This window comes from Carassius gibelio, chromosome A3, assembly GCF_023724105.1.
Source record: "Carassius gibelio isolate Cgi1373 ecotype wild population from Czech Republic chromosome A3, carGib1.2-hapl.c, whole genome shotgun sequence".
Taxonomy (NCBI): Eukaryota; Metazoa; Chordata; class Actinopteri; order Cypriniformes; family Cyprinidae; genus Carassius; species Carassius gibelio.
The window spans coordinates 16,824,218-16,849,595 of record NC_068373.1 but is presented as its reverse complement, the minus strand read 5'-3'; the positions used below and the strand labels follow the sequence as shown (position 1 = coordinate 16,849,595).

At 37.4% G+C, this 25,378-nt stretch overlaps 1 protein-coding gene across 1 annotated transcript; it reads left to right on the top strand.

The window, feature by feature from the left end:
- The first annotated feature begins 754 nt into the window (after nt 1–754).
- Nucleotides 755–24,955, top strand: LOC127949393 (synaptotagmin-17-like). The gene is made up of 8 exons (XM_052546527.1): nt 755–1,052; nt 4,687–4,704; nt 7,605–7,753; nt 10,588–10,739; nt 10,826–11,442; nt 11,995–12,115; nt 12,540–12,695; nt 21,930–24,955. Exons 1-8 carry the CDS (start codon nt 1,038–1,040, stop codon nt 22,124–22,126), a joined length of 1,425 nt encoding a protein of 474 aa, XP_052402487.1. The 5' UTR covers nt 755–1,037; the 3' UTR covers nt 22,127–24,955.
- The last annotated feature ends 423 nt before the right edge of the window (nt 24,956–25,378 follow it).

Genomic DNA, 25,378 nt, shown 5'->3' with positions numbered 1-25,378 from the left:
TCTGATCAAAATGAACACAAATGAACCTGGTGCTTCATGTAAACAGGACCTCCATGCTTTGGGTTTACAGGTAATTTTTGGTGTTATATCTTTCTCTTGGATTTTATAAGTTGCAGTGAGTAAATACAGCTGGATAAAACAAAAAAAAACTGTGTCCATATTCATTTCAGGTTGCAAAGGAACTAAATGTGATTATTTAAGGGGGGGGGGGTGATTCTTTTCTATACCTACTGTTTACAGATAACACAACTCATATGCTCTCTAAACGCTTTCCACAACCATGTTTTAAAGACAGCAGCAGGTCAGCGTACCTCAGTCACAGAGCAGCAGGTGGCTGTACAAACTCCAGCTCTCGTAAACTCCCTGTGTAATGTGTTGCCCTGGCTGCAATTAGCCCTTTCACCTGCCTGTCTCTCCTCAGCCTCTCCACTCTGTACGTAGTGAAGGGAGCAACAAGTGGTTGCAGCCAGCAAGGTGCTGTAAAAATAGGCTAGAGGAGGCGGGGAGGGATGCACATAACAGATTTGATATCCATCAGTGCTTCTGCAAACCTGGATGAGTCACTGGTCTCTGAAAGAAACACAGGGCAGGAGGGGGAGGAGAGGGAGGAGGGGAGGGCGCTGCTCTCTCCAGGGAGAGCTGGCTGTCTTGCGTGTCATTTGTGAGGACTAGGCACGATTGCAGAGTGAGGCGGGAAAGAGAGGGAGATTAGGAGTGTCTGGGTGGGTGGGTGGGATTGAAGATGATAGGGAGGAAGAGGAGATAGAGAGATAGATAGAGAGGGAGATGGGGTTTGTTTGTTGTTTTGTATTTGGCTCATCATCACTCTTGAAGTAAATTTTGTAAGGATGGATGGAGGAACCAAGTCCACAGAGACCTGAATTCATTACTTGATTCATATCTACAGATTTTTTCTCTCTCTCTCTCTTTTTTTTCTTTTTTGTTTGTTTGTTGTTGTTGTTGAGTAAATCTGGACCCAGAGAGTGGCATGTTGATCTGGATGGGAAGTGAGACAGTGGGGCGAGAGTAAGAGGAGGATGGCGTACACGCAGGTGAGTCCCGCTCACTACTGCTGCACACACTCTTTCCCATCTGGATCTTTCTGCATTACACTTTTCATCTGCGTATATGTCTTCCTTCGGACATTTGTTCATATTCTGATTTTATTCAATTTTTCCATCTCATGATTGTTTCTAATCAAGGCCTTAAACCATTTCAGTTGTATCTGTATTATCTGTATGTGTGTGTATTTATTTGGTAACATCTTATTCTTTAAATATAAGGATTTGATGTTTACATATTCAAACTATGTCTATGAACAATGTTTATAATTTTTTTTTACATTACGTGTGTTAAAAATAAATGGGCATTGATTTCTGTGGTGTTCATGATATTGTATAGATTTACAGTATTATATTTATACTATACTATACAGTATAGTATTTTTAGCAGAATCAATGTCTTTTAATCTATTCAAGTAACACAACTCATGTAATTCAAGTAAAACCATTACTAATCTTTTCAATCAAAACAGACATACAGAAAGACTCAGTGACGTCTTTTTGTGGTTGAAGTGTGAATGCAGTTTGTTTTTGATGTTTAAGCTCTGTAGCTGTGTATTTGTATGCTGTATTATGATTCATGGCTCTGTGCTGAAGACCCCTTGCATGGGAATAACAGTTGTTGGAACTGGCCATGTGGACCAGTGGGAACTAGGGCCAGTCGCCCCTTACTCATCTCAGTGACCCTAATGCGTCATCCGTGCCTGAGCCAGCGGCAGCAAGGTGTGGGCTGGGAGTGCCAGGAGCTCGTATCACTGTTGCCATGGTTACAGCCACAGCTAATTGCTTAGACAACATTAGGCTGTTGATGAGGAGCACGCTGGACTGTGGTTGAGAGCAGGAACAGGGGGTGGGGAATGGGGAATGGGAGAGAAATCAACCTGTAGATATATATATATATCAGTTGCGTTTTACTTAGTAACATATACTACTGTTCAAAGGTTTGGTGTTGGTAAAATGTTAAATGTTTTTGTAAACTGTAAAACTTGTGTAAACTGTAATATCTATTCAGGATTCTTTGATGAAAACAAGGGTAAAAATAAAACCATTTATTTAAAATAGATAAAACTAAATGTTAAATAATATATATAACTGACAAACAAAGTAATTGCAACACTGTTAATAATGGAAGTGGCATTAATGTACAGTTTTATGTTATTTTAACATATAATGACAAGTCTGGTTATCCCAGGCATAGATATGTACTGTACATAAGCCGTCTGTCATATTGTAATGATTAACTTGATGTCATTCACCATAATAATCAATGAATGAACAGCCGATGGTTGTAAAAACCTCCGTGATAAAAAAATAAATAAACACTCAATCCAACACATTCTTACCTGTGAAAGGTTATCCCGGTGAAAGTTATCCCAGCAGTGTTTACAGCCATTGGCTGTGCTGGATTGTGGCAATCAATCTAACAATATGGAGGACACATCTATGTGCTAAGACGGGTCCAGTGTGGCATCTACCTATTATACATATCTGATACCAGGAGTGTAGGCTACTGTGACAAGTGGGACGGGGCCGAGAGCCGTGGGAATGGGTCGAGGCCGGTGGAGTAATTGGAAATGAGCAACACCTGCACTTTGTGGTTTGGTTTTGGTAGTGTGCGGCAGTCGTCCACGAGGGGCTGTCAAGCTGTTTTGTGTTAATTTTGTTATTAAAGCTTTATTTAAATGTCTGCTGGTTCCCGCCTCCTTCTTCCTGACTTACGAACTGCGTTACAGCTACCTAGACACACAATGTGCATTCAAATGCAGACAACTGAACATTATAGTAACCATTTAGGCTAATGTTCGCTAGCTAGCATTGCTTCCTTGTAAACAACATGATATTGGTATTCTCCGGAGTGGTTTTCAGGGCTTAGTGTTTCCCATCATGCATCATGTTCTGGAAATAGATCATGAGACTTTTTTCCGAGATCTTGCTGGAGGTCACAGAAACCTTTCCAATGTATGTTAAATATTAATGGTAGTTAGATATTACATACTTTGGTAGTAAAACAAAGAGTTTCATTTTTTATCGGTGCAAATGAGTAGTGGTAATATTTATTTTGTTCAACATTTGCAACTGCTTTTTATCACTTAATTAGAAGCACCACAAAATTAAATTGTGTCATCTGTTTTAGGGACCACTGAACAGACATCTAGAAGTTGATTTTAAAATGCAAAGTATTGAAAATAAAAATAAAGCTAAAGTGTAAACACTTGCATTTTTACCATAGGAAAGTGTGTCCTATCAGGTAATGAAAGGTTCTACACAAATTTGTGGACTTCATGCTCACTTGAACACTTGGACCAAATACAGGTAATACGTCATGTAAGTAGTCAAGTGGTCAAGTGCGAAGACCACAAGTGTGGGTATTTGGAAAAGACAATAGTCAATTTAGGCTGCTTCTCAATTCTTATTTGTGCACCCTCGTTTCCTTGGATGGAGGAATTAAATCAAGTAAAATGATATATCCTCATTCCCTTAGCATCTCTTCAAAACATCATCAGCTGCACTAAAGGGACCTGCCCCTTATGTTGTTAAAATGGCTTATTTATGACATTCATAGTAAATAATGAAGCAATATGCCGTGTTTGATATATGACATGTCAGTTTATTAAAAATGCAAAGGTAAAATTGAAATTAAAATTATTACAACAGATGTGAAGGGGGAGAAGAATTTATACGTGTTTTAGGTTTTTAGATAAAAAACACTTCCGCAAAGGATACACCTGTGTATCCTGGCTCATAGCTCCTCTGGAAGCCTCCTCACTCCTCGATCCTTTCCTCCTCGTGGTGCAATTAGAGAATTGAGATCTCCTTCAAGATGGCTGAATTAAATCGGTTCCCAGGTCATAGAATAGAGGAACGAGGAAACGAGGAGGGATATTGAGAAGCACCCTTGGTATTTGCCTGCTGTCTGAAGATGGCTTGCTTGTGTGCGCTCACAGAGATGATCTATAGTAGTGCTATAGTAGATCTATATTAGAGGACCGCATTGAGATCTCTTTCATGCCATCTTGTGCTTGAATAGCTTAAAATCATTTAAAACACATGAGAATGATAAACTTTCTTAAAGGGGTCACATGATGTTGCTAAAAATAACATTATTTAGTGTTATGAAATGGGTTTATGTGTTTTAAGTTTCAAAAAACACATTATTTTCCACATACTGTACATTATTGTTTCTCCCCTACACGCCACCTTTCTGAAACCCGTTTATTTTTTACAAAGCTCATCGTTTGCTATCCAGTGCATTCTAGGTAGGCGTTGTAGACTCTAAACTTTTATAAAGAATATCTCTTTGGATTTGAGACTTTGGTCTTTGCAACTTTACAAATCTTCTTTATGCACCATGCTTGTAACACTCCAAAGAGAAAAGAACAATTGAAATCAAATCATATGACCCCTTTAAGGAAGCAGCACTTGCCCGATCATTCAGATTAGTGGGACTAAGGTGACAAATAGGGATTGCTAACTGTTTTCAATGATGTTAATTCTTAAAATGTTGTATTTTTATTTGAATACAAAAGTGAAAGTAAAGACAGCTGTTCTCTCACTATTTATTTTTTTTCTATTTCCTGTATGTAACCTCGACCCTCTGCTGCACTCAACCTTTTTAAAATGGCAGTTGGAACCCATCAATGAGGTATGTACAGAAATCTCCTATTTTCTCGTATCTGTTCATTAACGATGATGTAGAAATGGCTATTGTAATTTTCTAGCAGCTCCGAGATCCTGCATGCATGTGAAAAAGTGAACATTTTGTAGAAAGCTTGACACCAACAGGCCTTTCAGACCATTAAAAGCTGTCAAACATATACAAACCCAATTCCAAAAAAGTTGGGACACTGTGTATATTGTGAGTATGAAAGGAATGGAATAATTTACAAATCTCATAAACTTATATATTATTTACAAAAAGAATATAGATAACATATCAAATGTTGAAAGTGAGACATTTTGAAATGTCATGCCAAATATTGAGCTACACATTCCAAAAAAAAGTTGGGACAGGTAACAATAAGAGGCCGGAAAAGTTAAATGTACATATAAGGAAAAGCTGGAGGAACAATTTGTAACGTATTAGGTCAACTGGCAACATGATTGGGTGTAAAAAGAGCCTCTCAGAGTGGCAGTGTCTCTCAGAAGTCAAGATGGGCAGAGGATCACCAATTCCCCCAATGCTGTAGTGAAAAATAGTGGAGCAATATAAGAAAGGTGTTTCTCAGAGAAAATTTGCAAAGAGTTTGAAGTTATCATCATCTACAGTGCATAATATCATCCAAAGATTCAGAGAATCTGGAACAATCTCTGTGCGTCAAGGCCGGAAAACCGTGTTACTGTAATGGAAATCACAACATGGGCTCAGGAATACTTCCAGAAAACATTGTCGGTGAACACAATCCACCGTGCGATTCGCCTTTGCCAGCTAAATCTCTATAGGTCAAAAAATAAGCCATATCTAAACATGATCCAGAAGTGCAGGCGTTTTCTCTGGGCCAAGGCTCATTTAAAATGGTCTGTGGCAAAGCGGAAAACTGTTCTGTGGTCAGATGAATCAAAATTTGAAGTTCTTTTTGGAAAACTGGGACACCATGTCATCTGGACTAAAGAGGACAAGGACAACCAAGTTGTTATCAGTTCAAAAGCCTTCATCTCTGATGGTATGGGGTTGCATGAGTGTGTGTGGCATGGCCAGCTTACACAACTGGAAAGGCACCATCAATGCTGAAAGGTATATCCAAGTTCAAGAACAACATATGCTCCCATCCAGACGTTGTCTCTTTCAGGGAAGACCTTGCATTTTCCAACATGTCAATGCCAGACCACAAACTGCATCAATTACAACATCATGGCTGCGTAGAAGGATCCGGGTACTGAAATGACAAGCCTGCAGTCCAGATCTTTCACCCATAGAAAACATTTGGTGCATCATAAAGAGGAAGATGCGACAAAGAAGACCTAAGACAGTTGAGCAACTAGAAGCCTGTATTAGACAAGGATGGGACAACAATCCTCTTCCTAAACTTGAACAACTTGTCTCCTCAGTCCCCAGACGTTTGCAGACTGTTATAAAAGAAGAGGGGATGCCACAAAGTGGTAAACATGGCCTTGTCCCAACTTTGTTGAGATGTGTTGATGCCATGAAATTTAAAATCAACTTATTTTTTCCCTTAAAAATATACATTTTCTCAATTTAAACATTTGATATGTCATCTATTTTGTATTCTGAATAAAATATTGAAATGTGTTACTTCCACATCATTGCATTCTGTTTTTATTCACAATTTGTACAGTGTCCCAACTTTTTTGGAATCTGGTTTGTATTTGCATCAATCCATAAAGACAGAATTTTTTTCTTTCTGTTGTTGTATTGTTGTATCTTGACCTTTTCCTACTATCTGTTCAGCTTGATGTTTTTGTTGAATTTGTTTTTGTTTGTTTGTTTGTTCTGTTTTTTATCCATCAGCATCCTGTCTCAAGTCATTCATTATTTAACCAACTAGGCACATTCAGCTCAGCAGAAGTGATAGTGACTTGGCTTTTTGTAGTGAATAATCCTCATGAATTTGTGTCAGCCAGTCTAAATCAAAGAGAAGCAAGTATAATGTCTAATATAAAAGAATATATCTTTCATAAAAGATTTCTATCCAAACATCTGGCTTCAGTTCTGGTCTAAAGGTCACATTGAGTGACTAAGTGATGTATGTCCTGCCCACCTTCCTGTTTCATTTGGAAACATGTCACCATGGGAAAGAAAATTGTTTACACTACCGTACTTTTTTTTTTTTTTTTTTGAAAGACGTCACAGTACAGTAAAACAGTGAAATAATATTACTAAGCCAATAAATTTTTAACTGTAATTTATTTGTGTGATTTTCAGCAGTCATTAATCCCCCCGATCTTTACAGTCACATGATCCTTCAGAAGTCATGCTAATATCATTATTTGCTTTGCAATATTTCCCATAATTATCAATACTAAAAACGCTTGTGCTGCTTAATATTTTTGTTGACACCCTGATGCGTTGTTTGCAGGATTCTTTGATTGATAGAAAGTTCAAAAGAACAGCATGTCTTTAAAATGGGAATCTTTTCTTACATTATAGATCCACTTACTGTCACTTTTGATCAGTTTCATGCATCCATGCTAAATAAAAGTATTAATTTTCTTAAAAAAAAAAAAAAAAAACTAATCTGGTAGACTACATATCTTTAATTAAATCATTAGATTTTTGGTGGACTGGCACTGACTTGATTAGTTTACTACACGGTCCCACTAGAATAATTAGAATAGCTAGTCTCACTACAGATGTAAAAATCTCTGGGGCTTTCACATTTAGACTTTTTGGCTTTAATCTGCAGATGACTAGAGAATGACACACACACACACACACACACACAAAATAAATAAAACATCCTTTAAGCACTGATTATTCATTACCATTTTAATCATAATAACATGCCATGTATGTCTAGTCTGCTTCCAACGCAGGTCAGTCTGTCACTCTTTACTGGAGAGTCTCTTTGTGTCCCTTGCTCTCAGGGTCTTCTGTCCAGACTGTCTGACTTCCTGTTGTGTCGCTGGTCGTGCCGCTCGTGTTGGCAGTGGTGCTGGGAGTGCAGCTGCTGTCAGCCCTCTGATGAGGAGGTGGAGATTCTGGGGCCTTTTCCAGCTCAGACTCCATCATGGCTGTGAGTACACAGCCATTCAAACCTCATACAAACCGCAAATAACCCAGAACAATTCATCATTGATCTCATCTGTCTACTCTCTCATCATTACAGTCAGACTCAGATTGAGACAGATTGAAAACACAGTGTTACTGAACAAATCTCAAGACAATCCCAAATGCGCCATCTGTCAGAAGCTTGCTTTTGATTATGGATTGTGTGTTCTGGTCATGTCTGGAATGGAATACTAACCTCCTGCTTATTGAATACTTCACAGTATGAACTGCATATCTGCTGTTTTTTATTTATTATTATTACTATACTATGCCCTACCAAAGTTTTGGGTTGGTAATATTTTAATCCTCTCATGCTCACTAAGGCTTCATTTAATTGATTGAAAATACTGCAATATGTTTTCTATTGGAAATGTTTTTTGTTTGTTTGGTTGCTTGTTTGTTTGTTTGTTTGTTTGTTTGTGTAACTTATTCCGGTAATGGCAAAGCATTAGTGTCACGTGATCCATCAGAAATCATTCTAATATACTATATGGTGCTCAAGAAACATCTCTTATTATTATCATTGTTATGCTGCTTTTTACTTTTGGAGAAAAAAAATGACTGCCTTGCTGAATAAACGTATTAATTTCTGATCTGAAACGTTTGAACGGTAGTCTATAAACAATATAGATTATTGTCACATGCAAACAGTTTTGCTTCAGGACCCAAATTCAAATCAAGTTCCCAAGACCAAAATTGTGTATTGTCTATTGACTTTAAAATCCTTATATTCCTTATATTGCATGTTTAAAGGGGGGGTGAAATACTATTTCATGCATACTGAGTTTTTACACTGTTAAAGAGTTGGATTCCCATGCTAAACATGGACAAAGTTTCAAAAATAAAGTTGTACGTTTGAAGGAGTATTTCTGTTCCAAAATACTCCTTCCGGTTTGTCACAAGTTTCGGAAAGTTTTTTGGCTCTGTGTATGGCTCTGTGTGACGTTAGATGGAGCGGAATTTTCTTATATGGGTCCTGAGGCACTTCTCCCGGAAGAGCGAACGCGCTCCCGTAGAGCAGAGCAGAGAGAGGCTGTGTACAGACAATCACTGATCAGAGCGAGAGCGTCGCGAAATGTCACAAAAGGAGGAGTGTTTTTGGTTGCCAGGACAAGACAACCCTGCACAGATTACCATGGTTTATTTTGGATGATGTTTTTTTCCTCAAGGCAATGTCAGAGCCGTTAAATATGTTTTTCAACGGCTCTGGGTAATGTCACAGCTTCCAAACGCTCTTGACGCAAAAGCCTACTGGCCCTCGTGATTCTTTAGCTCTGCCCACACGTCACGCCTCTAGGCGCTCGTGTTTTTCCAGGAAAAATCGGTACAGACTATCTTTCTCTTATGAATATAATAAAACTAAAGACTTTTTGGAGTTATGAAGGATGCAGTACTACTCTATAGGTACTCAAGATTAACAGGATATTGAGTGAAAATGAGCATTTCACCCCCCCTTTAAGTCATATTCATATACTGTATTAGCAGGGATCATTTATTTACCAGGACAAAGGTGGCCATAGATGCCTATTTTTCCATTTTGTAATATGCATAATTACCCATTAGCAGTTTCCTCTTGTGAAACGTCACTCACACTTTAAATAATTGAGTTGATGTGGTCCCCAGAGACTACTGACTTATGCTGGTTTGACTGAGATCATGCTGAGTGGGAAATGAATGTTTGTTTAAAACCAAAAACAGGGACCAAATGGCTGGATGAGTTGCTAGGCTTTTGATTATGAGCTTCCAGGAACAATGTAATCATAGTGTTCAATTCATAACATATTGGAAAAGCAAGGGATGCTTTTTTAACAGAATAGAACATGTTCTTCCAGACTGTGCTTGTACAGTCATGACATATACCTCACCCTATAAGTCTGGCCTCGGATTGCTCCTAAGGCTATTTGTCTTACAATCGCCCGTTGCTATGACAACTATCTCCCTCTGAGCTGTAGTCATGGACACAAAGGGTCCTTGATGATCCCCAAGGGATGACTCGGAATCAGGCCTGCACAAAGATACCCCGCACAGAATATTTACCTCTGTAGTTGGAAAACAACCAGATTAAAAGAGGATGTTGCAACAAACATTACACAATATTGGGCAATAATGTGATTGCGCATTCATTATGAAGAGGATTCAGTCACAGTATCAGATATGGACAACAAATCTGAGTGCTGGATTGTAAGAAGTTTTTCACTGTTGTCTTTCAGTTCATGCCAAATGGTTCTATTTGTTTTTTAGTCTATAGCCTATGATTTTTAGCCGATGATTTATTTGCCTGCTTATAGTTATTATCAGGCCACATTGTTCAAGAAACCCTGCTCCTTGTCATATTTTTAACAGTGTATGAATTAACATCCCAATAGGATTGCCATGCAAAAGTTCATTCCCTCATCCAAATGTTTTGTAAACTGAAATCTGAGTTCAAGACCATATTTTTTAGAAGCGTTTGGACTCAACCTTGAGTCTGACTCCATGAGCTGGTGTCAACTAATCATAAAAAAATATGGTCTTGGGCTTGACTTGAGATGGACGAATCAAAGTCTGCTTTATACGAACCTGTTTACTACAGTGCTGTTCAAGTCGTCAAAGAATCCTGAAAAACAGTCACTTGTAATAATATTCCACAATATATTTGTAATGTTTTTCTGGTGAAGTAAACACAGCCTTGGTGTGCATAAGAGACTTCCTTTAAAAATAGTAACACCCCAATTGTTGTAAATGTTTACATATGTTGGCATTTTCAACAGGGAATGTGTCAATACTACAACTAATGCTTAACAAACTCATCTCTTCCAGCGTCAATGAATGCAATGACGAGAGAAGCACAAATTCTCACATCATGGCCAAGAACCATGCTTTACCTGTTCAAACTGACACCACTGTAAACTGCAAGCCGCCCATCTCAGAAACTTCCCGATCCAGCTTCACCTTAGCAGGCCAGCTCACCAGTCATTCCAGACTTAACTCTCAATTTTTAAATAATAGAATTAGAATGATCACTTCAATTTCACTTAATGGCTGTCCCATTTTGCAGGTCTGAATTCACAACGGCCAATCTCCCCCATGGTGGATGTAAAGCCGATTGAATTTTGGGCCATGTTCCCCCGGAAGGAAGTGGTGCAGCCTCTGCTTAAGCCCTCGACTCCACCTGATGACTACTTCCGCAAACTGGAGCCTCATCTGTATTCTCTCGACTCATGCAGCGATGACGTTGACTCTTTGACGGATGAAGAGATCCTGGTGCGGTACCAGCTGGGCATGCTGCACTTCAGCACACAGTATGATCTCATCAACGCCCATCTCATCGTGCGAGTCATTGAGGCCCGGGATCTGCCCCCTCCCGTGACATGCGATGGTGCTCGTCAAGACATGGCCCACTCGAACCCCTACGTGAAGATGAGCCTACTTCCCGACCACAAGAACTCCAGGCAGACGGGCGTCAAACGCAAGACCCAGAACCCAGTTTTTGAAGAGCGCTTCACTTTTGAGGTCCCCTTCCTGGAGGCCCAGAGACGCACCCTGCTCCTCTCTCTGGTCGACTTCGACAAGTTTTCCCGGCACTGTGTCATCGGGAAAGTGTCTCTTCCTCTTAGTGAGGTTGATCTGGTGAAGGGAGGACATTGGTGGAAGGCCCTGGTGCCCAGCTCTCAGGTAATACCACTTGCCTGAGTCACATTATTATTTTTTCAGTCATTTTAGGTGTGGCACTTCCACAATGGCTGAGAAGTTAGGTAACATAAAGCTAAATTAAGTTATTTAGTCAAATGTGAAATAATTGCAGCCATACTTTAGAATGTCTTGCTTTAATATGTTTTTATTAAATGTAATGATTTCTTTTTCAGGATTCGTTGATGAAAGTAAAAATTTTTATTGTTGTGTAAATGCACTTATTTGAAATTATGAAAAGTATAGATTTATAAGACAACATACAGGTTTTTACTATCACCTTTGATTAGTGTAACATATCATTGCACACAATTAATTTGTCATTCACTGACAAATACTATAATACTATAATACTATTATAATTCACTCCAAATAATATTAACCTGAAGTATTTGTCAGGAAACTATTACTTTTTCATGTACAAATGCTTTCATTGTAGATTACTCTGAAATTACAGCTTTATTTCCTGTCTTTGACACTTAAACACATGCACAACGTGTTAATTTACTGACATTTTCTCAACGTGTTGGTTTTCAGAATGAGGTTGAGCTTGGTGAGCTTCTTCTGTCCTTAAACTACTTGCCCAGTGCTGGCAGGTTAAATGTGGACATCATCCGAGCAAAGCAGCTGCTTCAGACGGACATGTGCCAAGGTTCAGGTAAATGTGTTTCAGTGTGTTTTCCTCATTCCACTCTCTAAATTTTCAGAGAACTTATATCAGAGCTTCAATGACCACAGACATATATGCAGAAGAATGCAAAGTCATTGTCTTTGTGATGGAATAACTTGCTTTGTCTCTGCAGCTGACATCGGTTTGGCTACACGTGATAAAGTTAACCAATAGTCAAATAGATATTTAGTCTATGTTTTAGCAAATTCACTATTGATCTTGCTCCGTTTTGGTATGAAATGCACACTTTCATGTTTTAATCAGTTCCTGATTAATAAAATCAAGTCCTGCCTAGATTTTCCCCCACAGAGAGTCCTGTTTCACTGAGAAATATGCTATGTTACAAAATCAAATTTATTTTAGAAAGCAATTGATGTTAACTTTAACCCAGTTGTTTCTTCTCTTTATCCAGATCCTTTCGTTAAGGTGCAGTTGGTGACAGGTCTGAAGTTGATGAAGACTAAGAAAACATCCTGTATGAGGGGCACCATTGACCCCTGCTACAACGAGTCATTTAGCTTCCGTGTACCTCAAGAGGAACTGTGTGAAGTCAGTCTTGTGTTCACAGGTATTGTTTTGAACATGTTCACAGGAATATGTACACACAAATACATAGATACAGATCTCTACACAATGAAAAATGTGAGCAATGTCTTTATGTGAGTAATTTTAACAAAATAAGAGAGATCATACTAAATGCATGTTATGTTTTATTTAGTACTGTCCTGAGTAAGATATTGTACATAAAATATGTTTACATTTAGTCCAGAACACAAAAAAATGCTGAAAATATTAAAATAACCACATTCAAAAGTTTGGGAACCCTTTATTCTTAATACTGTGTTCTGTTACCTGATGATCCTCGACTGTCTTTCTGTTTTGTGATGGTTGTGCACGAGTCCCTTGTTTGTTCTGAACAGTTAAACTGAGCAGCGTTCTTCAGAAAAATCCTTCAGGTCCTGCAGATTCTTCAGTTTTCCCGCTTCTTTTGCATATTTGAAAGCTTTCCAGCATTGACTGTATGATTTTGAGATCTATTTTTTTTACACAGGACAATTGAGGGACTCAAACACAACTATTTAAAAATGTTCACTGATGCTCCAGAAGGAAGCAAGATGCATTAAGAGCTGGGGGGTAAATACTTTTGGTATTTGAAGATCAAAGTAAATTTTACTTAATTTGTGTTTCAGGAAACATACAAGTATCTTCTGTTGCTTACGAAGGGCAGAACTAAATGGAAAAAAAGTATTTCAACGAAATAAGAAAAATTTAGACATCTTCATCATGTTCAAAAGTTTTCACCCCCAATTTATAATGCATCTTGTTTCCTTCTGGAGCATCAGTGAACATTTGAACCTTTTTTAATAGTTGTGTTTGAGTGCCTAAGTTGTCCTCAGTGTGAAAAGATATATCTCAAAATCATACAGTCAAGGCTGGAAAGGGTCCAAATATGCAAAGAAGCTGGAAAACTGAAGAATCTGCAGGACCTGAAGGATTTTTCTGAAGAACAGTTCTCAGTTTAACTGTTCAGAACAAACAAGATACACATGCACAACCATCACAAAACAGAAAGACAGTCGTAGATCATCCAGGTAACCACACACAGTATTAAGAACCAAGGGTTCCCAAACATTTAAATGGGGTTATTTTGATAATTTCAGCCAATTTTAGTGTTGTGGATTAAATGTAAACGTATTTTATTTACAATATCTTACTCAGGACAGTACTAAATAAAAAATAATATGCATTTAGTATGATAAAATTATTCACATTTTCACAGACTCTGCAAAGGTTTCCCAAACTTTCGCATGTCACTGTATATATATAAAATCATAAAGTGCATAAAGTAATTTGTAATCATATTTCACAATACGTTTGTAGTGTACTTTTGCTTAAATAAATGTAGCCTTGGTGAGCATAAGAGACTTCTTTAAAAAAAAATAGTATCAACACCTAAATTTGGAACTGTAAAATACTGAATGACACTGAATTAATCCATTAATCCAAATTCACAGCCCTATTCACAACAGTTGAAATGGTCTTGTTGTATACCTAATACAGTAAAGTTGGAAAGCCACATCTCCAGGATAAAACAGTCCAATTTTTAACCAGTTGAAATGTAGCAATTCTTCACAATTAGTGTAATCTATTTTATGACCAAGGGCTTCCATAGGGCACCACATTAATGGTTCATTTAAATTCCAATAGGATTTATTCAATTACAGATGCTGCCAGTCAGAAGCTGACACGGATGGTTGTTCATGCTGAGATTTTATGCACTGGTACACACTGACATTTAACATTTGCAATCCTCACCCAGGTGCAGCCATGCACTGTGATTGCATAGGGCTGATGGTGGCCTGGGCTCATAACCTAACCTTTGAGACAATACAGAGCAGTAAGCACATGTGTATCTTCCAGTCATACCATCCAGGGCTGCCTGCCCACCGCTTCTCTCTGATGCTTCAGACTACAAAAGACCTGCAGTCAAACACTGCCTGCAATCCCACCCCTGCTGGCCCTCTGTCTCTCACTCCTGGTCTGTTTGATGAGACTCTCTCTCTCTCTCTTTTTGAATCCATTTCTCCTCTTTAGCTCATTCTTTTTACTAGTTCTTTTTCATTTATTTCTTTACATTTCTTAGTGTCATTTTTCAGAAGTATCATTTTAACTGAAAGATCACCTCTGACAGAGCAAGTAATGGGAATTTAATGATGGTGTTATGTCCAAATAATAACCATAAGCAGTGAAGGGAAACGGATCTTCTGGCTCCATTCAACATTAAATCCCATCAGGCAACTATGCAGACTGGAAGTGGTCAAAGTTGTGCCCAGTACCCATAATTATAGGTGGAGTGCTTTCACCCATTGGTCTGAGACTTTTGAACTCTTCCACATAGTTCATTATGAGTTTACACAGATGTTTTGTTAAAGCACCTAAACAGCATAAATCAATTAGCATGAGTATACTGCATATTATACAAACATTTAATGTTGTAGAATAAGGTAATCAGATTTTAGTTTAGTTACCATTCTAATAATAGAAAAGAAATAATAATAATCATAATAAAGACTATACATCAGTTATTTTAATTATTAGTAATAATATTATTAAAACATTACACAAACATCCAAGGGTTTAAAATAATGAAATTATATATTTAGTTAACATTTTTATTAAAAAAAATTTATTATTAAATTGTATTATTAAGTTTAAAGGGGTCATGAAGTGACATTTTTGTAAATATTTAAACTGTTGTCTGAAGTCCACTTATGCCGTTTACACTTGATTTTTAAATTAAAAAACACCAAAATCAATAAGTAATAATAATTTTATACCCTGGCTTTGAGGCGGGCTCAAAAAAGGCTCAGCTTTTTTTTTTTTTTGTGCGTGCTGATTTGAAGACTTGGAAGTAAACACCCACTACTATGACTGAGTAATGTTTTGCATAGTAAACTAACTACAAACTAACTTCATAGTTGGAGCCTTTTGTGACTTTGATTAGACATCTACACATAATCAGGACATATCAAGTGATGTCTAACAAAGCAATTGAGACAATTTGTTGTTTTATACACAGAAGTGTGCTGCACCATTCCTGTCGGATCCAATATAGACAGCACACCATTGCTTTTTATCTCAGTCTCTGCAAATCCAGTGTCAACCTGTGTCTTGTTTACAAAGGAATTGGCGGTGAAATGACATGAACAAATGCGCAATGTTTCACTAACGTGAACTGTAACTTCATTAAAAATAAATTTCAACCACACATTCCTAATATTTGAATCAGAAGGAAGGTTATGCAGTGACTGTGTTCTTCCACAAGCAGAATCATCAACGGCATGCTTATTGCTTGGTTTCTCTGGTTGAGTGCCACTGACATTATTTCCCTACTATGTCATGTCTGAATCAGTGGGCGGGGCAACAGAATTAGGAGGCGTTGTTTAACCTATCTATTCCATCAAAACTAGGTACATTCCAGGATCTGGCGTTCGCTGGGCCTGGTGTCAATAAGCGTTTATTTCTGTAGCAAGGACGTTTTCAGTTCTAAAAACTTACAGGATATTGTTTTAGTATAATGATCACTGATATATCAAAAGGTCAAGTAAAAGTTGATTTCTCAATTCATGACCCCTTTAAACGCTGAATTAATATTTTAATTATAATCTCTCACTCACCATCCGGGACCCAAGTCCTCGGGAGTTACTTTGCATAGGATATGTGCTGTCCCACAAAGCATGATCTTCTGTGCTTTGACGGCACTTGGCTTCACTGGGATATGGTCCACATATGGGTGGAAACCTTTTTTAATGCATCCAAGGGCTCCAAACACAACTGGCACTATCTGAGTTCTTGTGTTCCAGGAACTGCTGATGTTGAATCCCAGGATCTTATACTTTATGAGATCGTTGTTTTCTTTCTCCACTACATTGTGGTCCATTGGTATTGCGACATCGATGATCAGACACATCTTGTCCTTCTTGTTGTGGGCAATGATGTCCTGCCAGTTGGCACTAATGGTGGGTAAACACACCCTTGTCCCGTTCCTTGTTATGTTGCTCTTTATAGTGTCTGTGACCAAGTGTGAAGCAACCGGAAATGATGTGACTGACTGTTTCCACTGTTGCTCAACATATTCGACATCTACTATTATTGACCTGTATGTTAAGGATCTTATGTTGGTGGTACTTGGTGTTAAGTGCTTGATCTGCTTTGTGTTTGTTGTTTATTGCCAGACCTTAGAGCCAAGGTAGACTAGCTTCCTTGTTTACAAATGGCTCATTCAGATATTTCAGATATTTTATTATATTTTCATTCAGATATAAGAACTTGCCATGGAGAGCCTTCTCCATCACACACTCGATATGATCTCGCTCGATATTCTCTCTCAGTGCTCGGCCTTCATCTTGTCACGGTTCGGGGTGCTTCATCGGCTTCCCTGTTATCTGTGTCCTGTCATTTTCTGCAGCTCGTGACCTGGGCAAACAGCGCTGATACATCGGCGCTGGTGTGTGCTGATCACGAGCTGATTGCCCTCACCTGTCGCTTCTTCCCATATCCCTTATATTCCCTGATGTGTCGGTCCCTTGTTGTCAGTAGATTTTGTGTTTACTCACCTTTTCCCCTGTTGTGCTCAGGACGTCTAGACGAAAAGTCTTTCATTGGCCATGTGCCCATCTCGTTTTTCCACATCCCGTTGGTCATTGCACCAGAGGTGGTCTCCATATCCTGTGTCCGCAGGTGACTGTACGGACGGCTCTGGAGTTGTTACACCAGTTTTTGGCTCATGTGTGTTTCACCACACGTTTTTACGGATTTTCTGTTGTACCTAATAAACTGTTGCACATATCCTCTGCGTTTGAGTTCTCTCTATTCATGTTCCTGACACATCTATGGTGCTCTCTGGGTGATCCTCTTGCCTGGGAAGACCATAGTGTTTGTGGATCTCATTCAACGTCTTCATCAGGGAGTAATTTGGTTTTGCTGGCTTCGTTCTTCTTCCGGATGTTCATGAGGATGTCACTACCTTGCTCAATGTATTTGCAAAGGCAGACGATGGCAATGTTGTTTGCAGACTCAAGCACAATAAGCCCGTCCTGCGATGTTGGCCGACCTTCTGCTGAAGACTTCTCTTCCACAGCAGTTCTTTTCTTGCCTTCTTTGGAGTATCCTTCATCTTGCCTGCAATGTTTACAACTGCTGCATACTCAGGTGTGTTGTGCTTGATGATGGCCTATGCGATGTTAACCAGGGCCTAGTTCGCCAACTTAATGTTCTGATCCAGCTCTTTGCTTCTTTGCTTCGTCTCCTTCTGTCTTTGATGGTGACACTGTCTGACTCAAGCGGTTTCACTCAGATCCTGGTTACCATCACTTGGACTGTTCCATTGAGAACAGCTGCCGAAGGGTCAACTCCAGTCATCTCACCCACTTGATGTTGATCCTCAGGGATGCTCTCAACAGTGTTCTGCTGTTGCTGTGACTGTTCTCCACGAAGCTGTTCCTCCAGGGAACTCCTGCTTGGTTCTTCATCCACATTATTAGCAATCTCTGGCTTTTGCAAACATCCAGGTTTGCATTTCAGCATAATTCAGTAATGTAATCTTTAGCAGGAGATTTCCCATTAAATGCTGATTTATTAAAGGACCCGTTTTCCATGCTTTTTTGAAGCTTTGATTGTGTTTACAGTGTGCAATATAACATGTGTTCATGTTTCGTGTGTAAAAAAACAGTATTTTTCACACAATTCACCTATCTGTATACCGCTGTTTTCCCTGTCATAAAAACAGGCTGATGACTTCCTTGTTCTATAAAGTCCCTCCTTCAGAAATACATAGCGAGTTCTGATTGTGTCAGTGGTTCCTGTGTTGTGATTCGACAGCAGCTGAGCGCGCTGCCCTCCCGGAAACGCGATTGGACTAGTTTTGAGAAGCAAGTGGCAGGATTTGTTTTGAAAACTGCTGGAGATGTACTTATAATCACTGACGAGATGCGCATGAAAATCGCATTAGATTTTTTTGTACAGCCCTAACATCTATTTAACAAAGCTAAACAGCGTTGCCCTTTGTGTAATAAGTTACAGAAACTGTTAAACGCACCAAGTTAAATAATAAAATATACTTACCATTTGTGATCCATAAATAACGCCTTCTCCAGACAAAGAGGGAACTGCTCCATCTTTCAGGAATAATCTTTGTGTGAATCTGGCATTAAACTGATTGAGATTGATGGAGATCGCTGTCCTCAGCAAAATGTGCTGCGCATAGTTTAACATGTGGATTATAATTTTCGGGAACCGAATTAAACATAAATTGTAACCATTAATCTCCAAGTACAGCGTCCCTGGGAAGCCCAAACAAAGGTGATTGGACTCAGAGATGAAAATAACAGCGTTTCGATGACATGGCGACAAAGACAAATGCAAACCCCTTTTTTGTGTATTGATATGGGCAGAGGTTAGTTAAAAAACTGACGTCATTCCTGCAGGAACTACGTCATTCCTGCAGGAACTAGAGGGATTTAGTCCAAACAGGTCGTTTTTTTTAGGTGAATTCTGTTAAATAAAATATCTCGCTTGGCATTGAACTTTGAGCTTAAGAGTTTTACAGATATTATTTATACTCTAACAACAACATTACACACTAACTAAAGTTTAAAACATGTGATCATGAAGAACGGGACCTTTAACAAAGTCTGCGGGGAGGATTAATTATAATTGTGATCATTTACACAAGTGGAGGGCTCTCAAGTTAATCAACACCAGAAGGTATAAATACAGCTTACTTACCTATATATGACGGTTTACCAGCATCGTGAACTCGTGAACTTTACTTTTCTAATATGCTTCCTTTGATACATGAATGCACATTTGGAGAAAGAGATAATAATGCATTATTAGATAACCCTTGATGCCTTTTTTCCTTAGCCTCATATTTCCATTTCTAAATGAGCAGTAATGATGTGTACCTCACAATTGTGGTTTTATCAAATATGAACGAGCCTAGAGCAACAGAGTTCCCTCAGGACTGTTGAATGTGACATAGCTGGTGATGTCATCAGCTCAACATAGTGAGTCCAGGGCATGTGTCTCTGCCAAACATGCACCACGCCTGTTCTTTTGCTTTCAACTGATGATGTCAACCATCCAAACAGCTCAGTGTTGGTCTTTAAACTTACATATATTTTGCAAAGCTTGAAGACAAATAAATCAGGTTTAACAATCTCTTTTATAAGAAATATAGGATTATTATTGACATGTGGGAATGATCCCATTATTCCTCTTTGAAGGACTGGTCAGAAATGGTAAAATGAAGGTCAAAAATAAAAATTGTAATTTATTAACCCTCATGCTTTTCCAAACACAACTGACTTTGGATATATTTTGGATAACATGCTGATTGCTCATTTCCGTGCAGTTACAGTGAAAAGTGACTGGAGCTTTTAAACTTCAAAAAGGATGCAAAAGCCAGGGTTATTATAGTTAATGAAACATAAAACCATAAAAATATATACAATTATATATATATATATATATATATATATATAATATTTATATATATATATATATATATATATATATATATATAAAATTGTATATATTTTTATGGTTTTATGTTTCATTAACTATAATAATATATATATGGTACAGACCAAAAGTTTGGAAACATTACTATTTTTTATGTTTTTGAAAGAAGTTGCTTCTGCTCATCAAGCCTGCATTTATTTGAGCAAAAATACAGAAAAACTGTTATATTGTGAAATATTATTACAACTTAAAATTTTATATTTGAATATAAAAAATAATTTATTCCTGTGATGCAAAGCTGCATTTTCAGTATCATTACTGCAGTTTTCAGTGTCACATGTAACATCCAGTCTATCACATGATCATTTAGAAATCATTCTAATATTCTGATTTATTATGAGTGTTGGAAACAGTTCTGCTGTCAAATATATTTGATGAATAAAAGGTTAAAAAGAACTGCATTTATTCAAAATAAAAAAGAATTCTAATAATATATATTCTAATAATATGTTTTCTTTACTCTCACTTTTTATCAATTTAACACATCCTTGCTAATTAAAATATTGATCCTAATAATGATAATGATCCTAAAAATTCACATTTTTTGTAACTCAAAAGAACATCTACTGATCCAACAAGTAGATCTCCACTATAAATAAGATTGTCTCCTATAATTTTTATGTGGTTTAACTCACACCATGAATTCATATAGTGATGAGGAAAAGGTGTAGCTGCTCATGTAGGCTGTAATAACAGCTTTAGCTGTAAACTTGAAGGAGTCCTTGTCGTGCAGTATAGGATAAACCTCTTCTCAAGAGCTGATGTTGCTTGGTGACGGTATATCACCAGCTCTGGACTGAAACTGGATGACATGATGCTGTGAGATCCTCGTCTGGAGTGCGGCTGCATCACTCACTGCCACATCTGGGCTTTGTGACAGTGTTATTTGTGCACAAACACAGAGAAGAAAAGTCTTCAGTCTTGTTTATGATGAAATTAACAGTGCCTCTTTCTCCGACCCTACTCCGTTAACAAAATTGGACTGAGACAGAGAAAAACGAAATGACAGAAAAGATGAGTGACAAGCCAAATAAATAAAACGACACGTTTGTGTCACTGTCATTGTATCATTGATTTACTATAATAGTTTTTTTATATTTTGAATTAGATTTAATTTTTATATTTTAATTTTAATTTTAGTTGTGTGTGTTTTAGTCATTTATATTATATATATATATATATATATATATAATAGTTTTTTAAAGTAGTTTTTTATAGTTTAAATTTTTAGATTTAGCTATTTAAGTCATTTATTTAGTTTATTTACTTCAACTTATACTAAATGGAAGTGAAAAATCTTTTAATCTTTTTTTTATATTATATTTTATTTCAGCTGATGTTTATTTTTATTTCTTGTTTTTATGTTATTAGTTTTAGCTGATTTGTGTGTAGTGCTTTTTCAAACATTGAATGGAAAAGCACACTTCTCAATATGGAAACTCCAAGCAGATGTTAGTCAGTACCTTTTATTAATATAGCACTTTATAAAATATAGATTGTTTCAAAGCTGTGATGCAAACTGAATGCAATTCTGCTGTACAGCAGTTTGAAAAAGATTGTAGTAAAAAGTCATTATTCAGTTTAAATCAGTTCATTGTTGCTAAAATTCAGTTCAATAGCTGTGTAAAGTTAATCAATTATGCAATGAATTAAAAGCAGCTTTTAAGAAAAATCTGACAGGTTTTAAACATTAATTTAATTTTTTTTTCCTTCTTAGTTTACGGGCATAACATGAAGAGTAGCAACGATTTTGTTGGTCGCATTGTGATTGGCCAGTTCTCCAGCGGCCCGCAGGAATCCAGGCACTGGCGCAGGCTCCTGGGCTCCCAGCGCACTCCAGTGGAACAGTGGCACAGCCTGCACACCCGTGCCGAGTGTGACCGCGTCTCTCCGGCTTCTCTCGAGGTCACATAATACTAACACAGGACAGTCACTGCAGGTGGGATAGAGATCTATGGAAAAGACCTTAAAATTCAAACACAAAAACCTGGTAGTGTCCCGACATTTCTGTGTGTAATTTGTTATGGTTTGAAACATAAACTCATAGATCTATTCTCGACTGAATAGTGGGCTCTGTCTTGGTGTTATTTGTGTTTACTCTCCCTTATCATTATTATAGTGGGGAGATGTAGACCATAGAAAAAACATTTATGATGACTAACAGAAACCTGCTGTCCATGTTTTCTTTTTATCACATTGATACTATCTTACATGGGAGCTCAATAATCTCATGATCTGATTCTCAGCTGCGTTCAGGCTGCTCAGGTGTTGAGAGGAAGAGCAGCTGTGTGGCTCAGACAGTTGAGACCGCACATAACCACTTGTTTGGTCTGCAGTGTTTAAATAATCATATTGCTTCTTTTTTCAGACTTCAATATGATTGCAGTCCTTTGGAAGTCTGTGGCAACACAGTTGGTCATTTTTATTGCACAGTTTGAATGCTTAAAGTACGATTTTACACCAAAGCTTGGTTTGGTTGTGTTGTGTGACCTGTATCACTGTTCTCCATGCACACACTGATCTGTGATTGTGTTTAAGTGTTTGTTAGTGTGTGTTTGGTAAATGTCTGCACTTACAACAGCTGAAGTCAGAAACCCTAAGAGCCATGGCTCTTAAAGGGATACTCCACCCCAAAATGAAAATTTACCATTTAAGATATTTTGGATGAAAACCGGAAGGCTTGTGACTGTCCCATAGACTGCAAAGTGAATTACACTGTCAAGGTCCAGAAAAGCATCCTCAGAATTGTCCATCTGCCATCAGTGGTTCAACCGTAATGTTATGAAGTGACGAGAATAAATTTTGTACGTGAATAAAACAAAAATAATGACTTTATTCAACAATTCGTCTCCTGTACAGTATGTCTGTACGCATCACCGTGGCACCATTTTGGAGAATATGAGCTGAACACAGGCAGTGTACGCTCTTCTGTATCAACCGCGCCACAAGGATGTGCTGTTTTCTGTAAAATCACAGTTTAAATACATGTAGAAAACGTATCCTTGTAACGTGGCTGAAAGAAGATAATACGGTGATGATGCTTTTCATACTTTTCTGGACTTTGACAGTGTAACTTACTTGGCAGTCTATGGGACAGTCACAAGCCTCCCGGTTTCCATCCAAAATATCGTAAATTGTGTTCTGAAGAGGAACAAAGCTTTTATGGGTTAAGAAAGACATGAGGGTAAGTGATTAATGACATAATTGTAATTTTGGGGTGGAGTATCCCTTTAACCATGGCACATTATATTTTTGTGTTGTTTTGACATAACATTGACTTGTTCTGAATATACCAAAAAAAAAATTCTTGTGATCTGGACTTTCACTTTTCTATATGTTTCTCACTATTTCTCATGTCATCTTTCACATGAGTCAGGAAGGGTTTTTTTTTTTTTTGTAAGAAATGTTTAGCAAGGATGCATTCGGTTAATCAAAATACATGTATTCATATTTAATTTATTTCTGTTTTTGATTTCCATTCTTCAAAGTATTCCTGGCGGGAATGAAAATGCATCACAGTTTACACAAAAATAAAATAAGAAGCCTATTAGAACAATTTCTAAAGGATCATGTGGCACTAAAATCTGGAGTAATGGCAGCTGAGGATTTCTCTTTGCAATAACAGGAATAAATTACATTTTAAATTATATTCAAATAGAGGCTTTAATTGTACTAACATTTCACAATATAACTGTTTACAAATTTGCAAATAAATGCAGATATGTGGTTATTTGGGATCACAAGAAAATTAAGTCAAAAGACTCCAGAAAAAATAATAATAATGTATGGCCTCTTAAGGATTCTAGGTCTATCACCTTTTAAATGCATTAATGTCAGTGTCTTCACAACAGTGAACATTCTTTCACAGCTTGGGCAATATAACGCCATGCCAAGAAGCAAGAAGTTGCAAATACATGCATTTCTCGTTGCTCTGTTACCTTGCATGCTTTTGCCAAGTTCAGTTCATGTACTGTATTATCAATAACGTGGAGCTGTATTTTGTCTTAACTCTTTCTCATTCAGTCTATGAAGTATGTAAGGATAAAGAGGACACTTAGCATAGAATCAGTGTGCAATCAGAAACATTACTGTATCTGTTTTCTTAATCTATCTTCTGTGTGACCTGCGTGAGATTCGTGTTTGTTTCAGGTCAATTGTGTGTTTCCCACCAACGTCAATGTTAATGTAGATGATTACAAATGATTAGAGTGGTAATATTAACACATAATAATAATGACACTGTGCCAGTGAAGATATGTATGTATTTATTTATTTAGATAAAAAATGCATATAATAATAGCTATATAATTATCTCTTAAATATATGTATATATTATAACTTAAATAGTGTAGAGAGACTTGAACAAAGCATGTTGAAATATAGATAAAAAAAGAAATTGATAGAATAAGAATATAGATAAATCATTAAATAATTATTTTTTTAAAAAGCTGTTGAAATGACCTCATTGACACAAAGTATTTAGTTTCAATGGTGACTGTTTTGAGCAGAAATGTTTAGTCCACCATCTCCCTGTCTGCTTTGAAACTTGAATATATCTTTCCCGCTGATGCTGTCCATATAATGGTTTATTAAGTGTGTGGAGAAATGAAGCAGACCTATGATCAGCAGAATCCCTTTAAAGGTCTCTTTCACGGATGTGTGAATCAATCAGAGAATTGTATTAAGTGAGGAAGGTGTAGTTTGGTTGTTTCATAATGCATTAAAGTGATGTTTATTACTTGGCTTGGTTTTAGTATGCTTTTTACTTATACCTTTATATTTCATATACCCGCTGCGCTTTGGTGCAGATTAGACATCAGTAACATCCAACAACATTGGATCATTAAAAAAAATGAGTGAACTGTTTTACATTTTAAATATTTGTTTAAACCTTTTTGTAATTTCAGTGATGATGACCCTGGCAATGCACTAATTAAATCACAAAAAAAGGCTTGTTTGTGTAAAAATGTTCCCTCTGCAGGCTTTAAGAGGGAGATAATTACTCCCTCTTAAGGGTTACAAGAGGGTCAATTAATTACTCTCTTCATCAACAGGGGGACAGCTTAACCGCTAATGTCCACATGAGTCCTGGGTCAGGCACAAAGACATCCATCTAGTACATAGAAAAGCATAGGTAAACAATGGAATATTTTCTAAATGTTATTA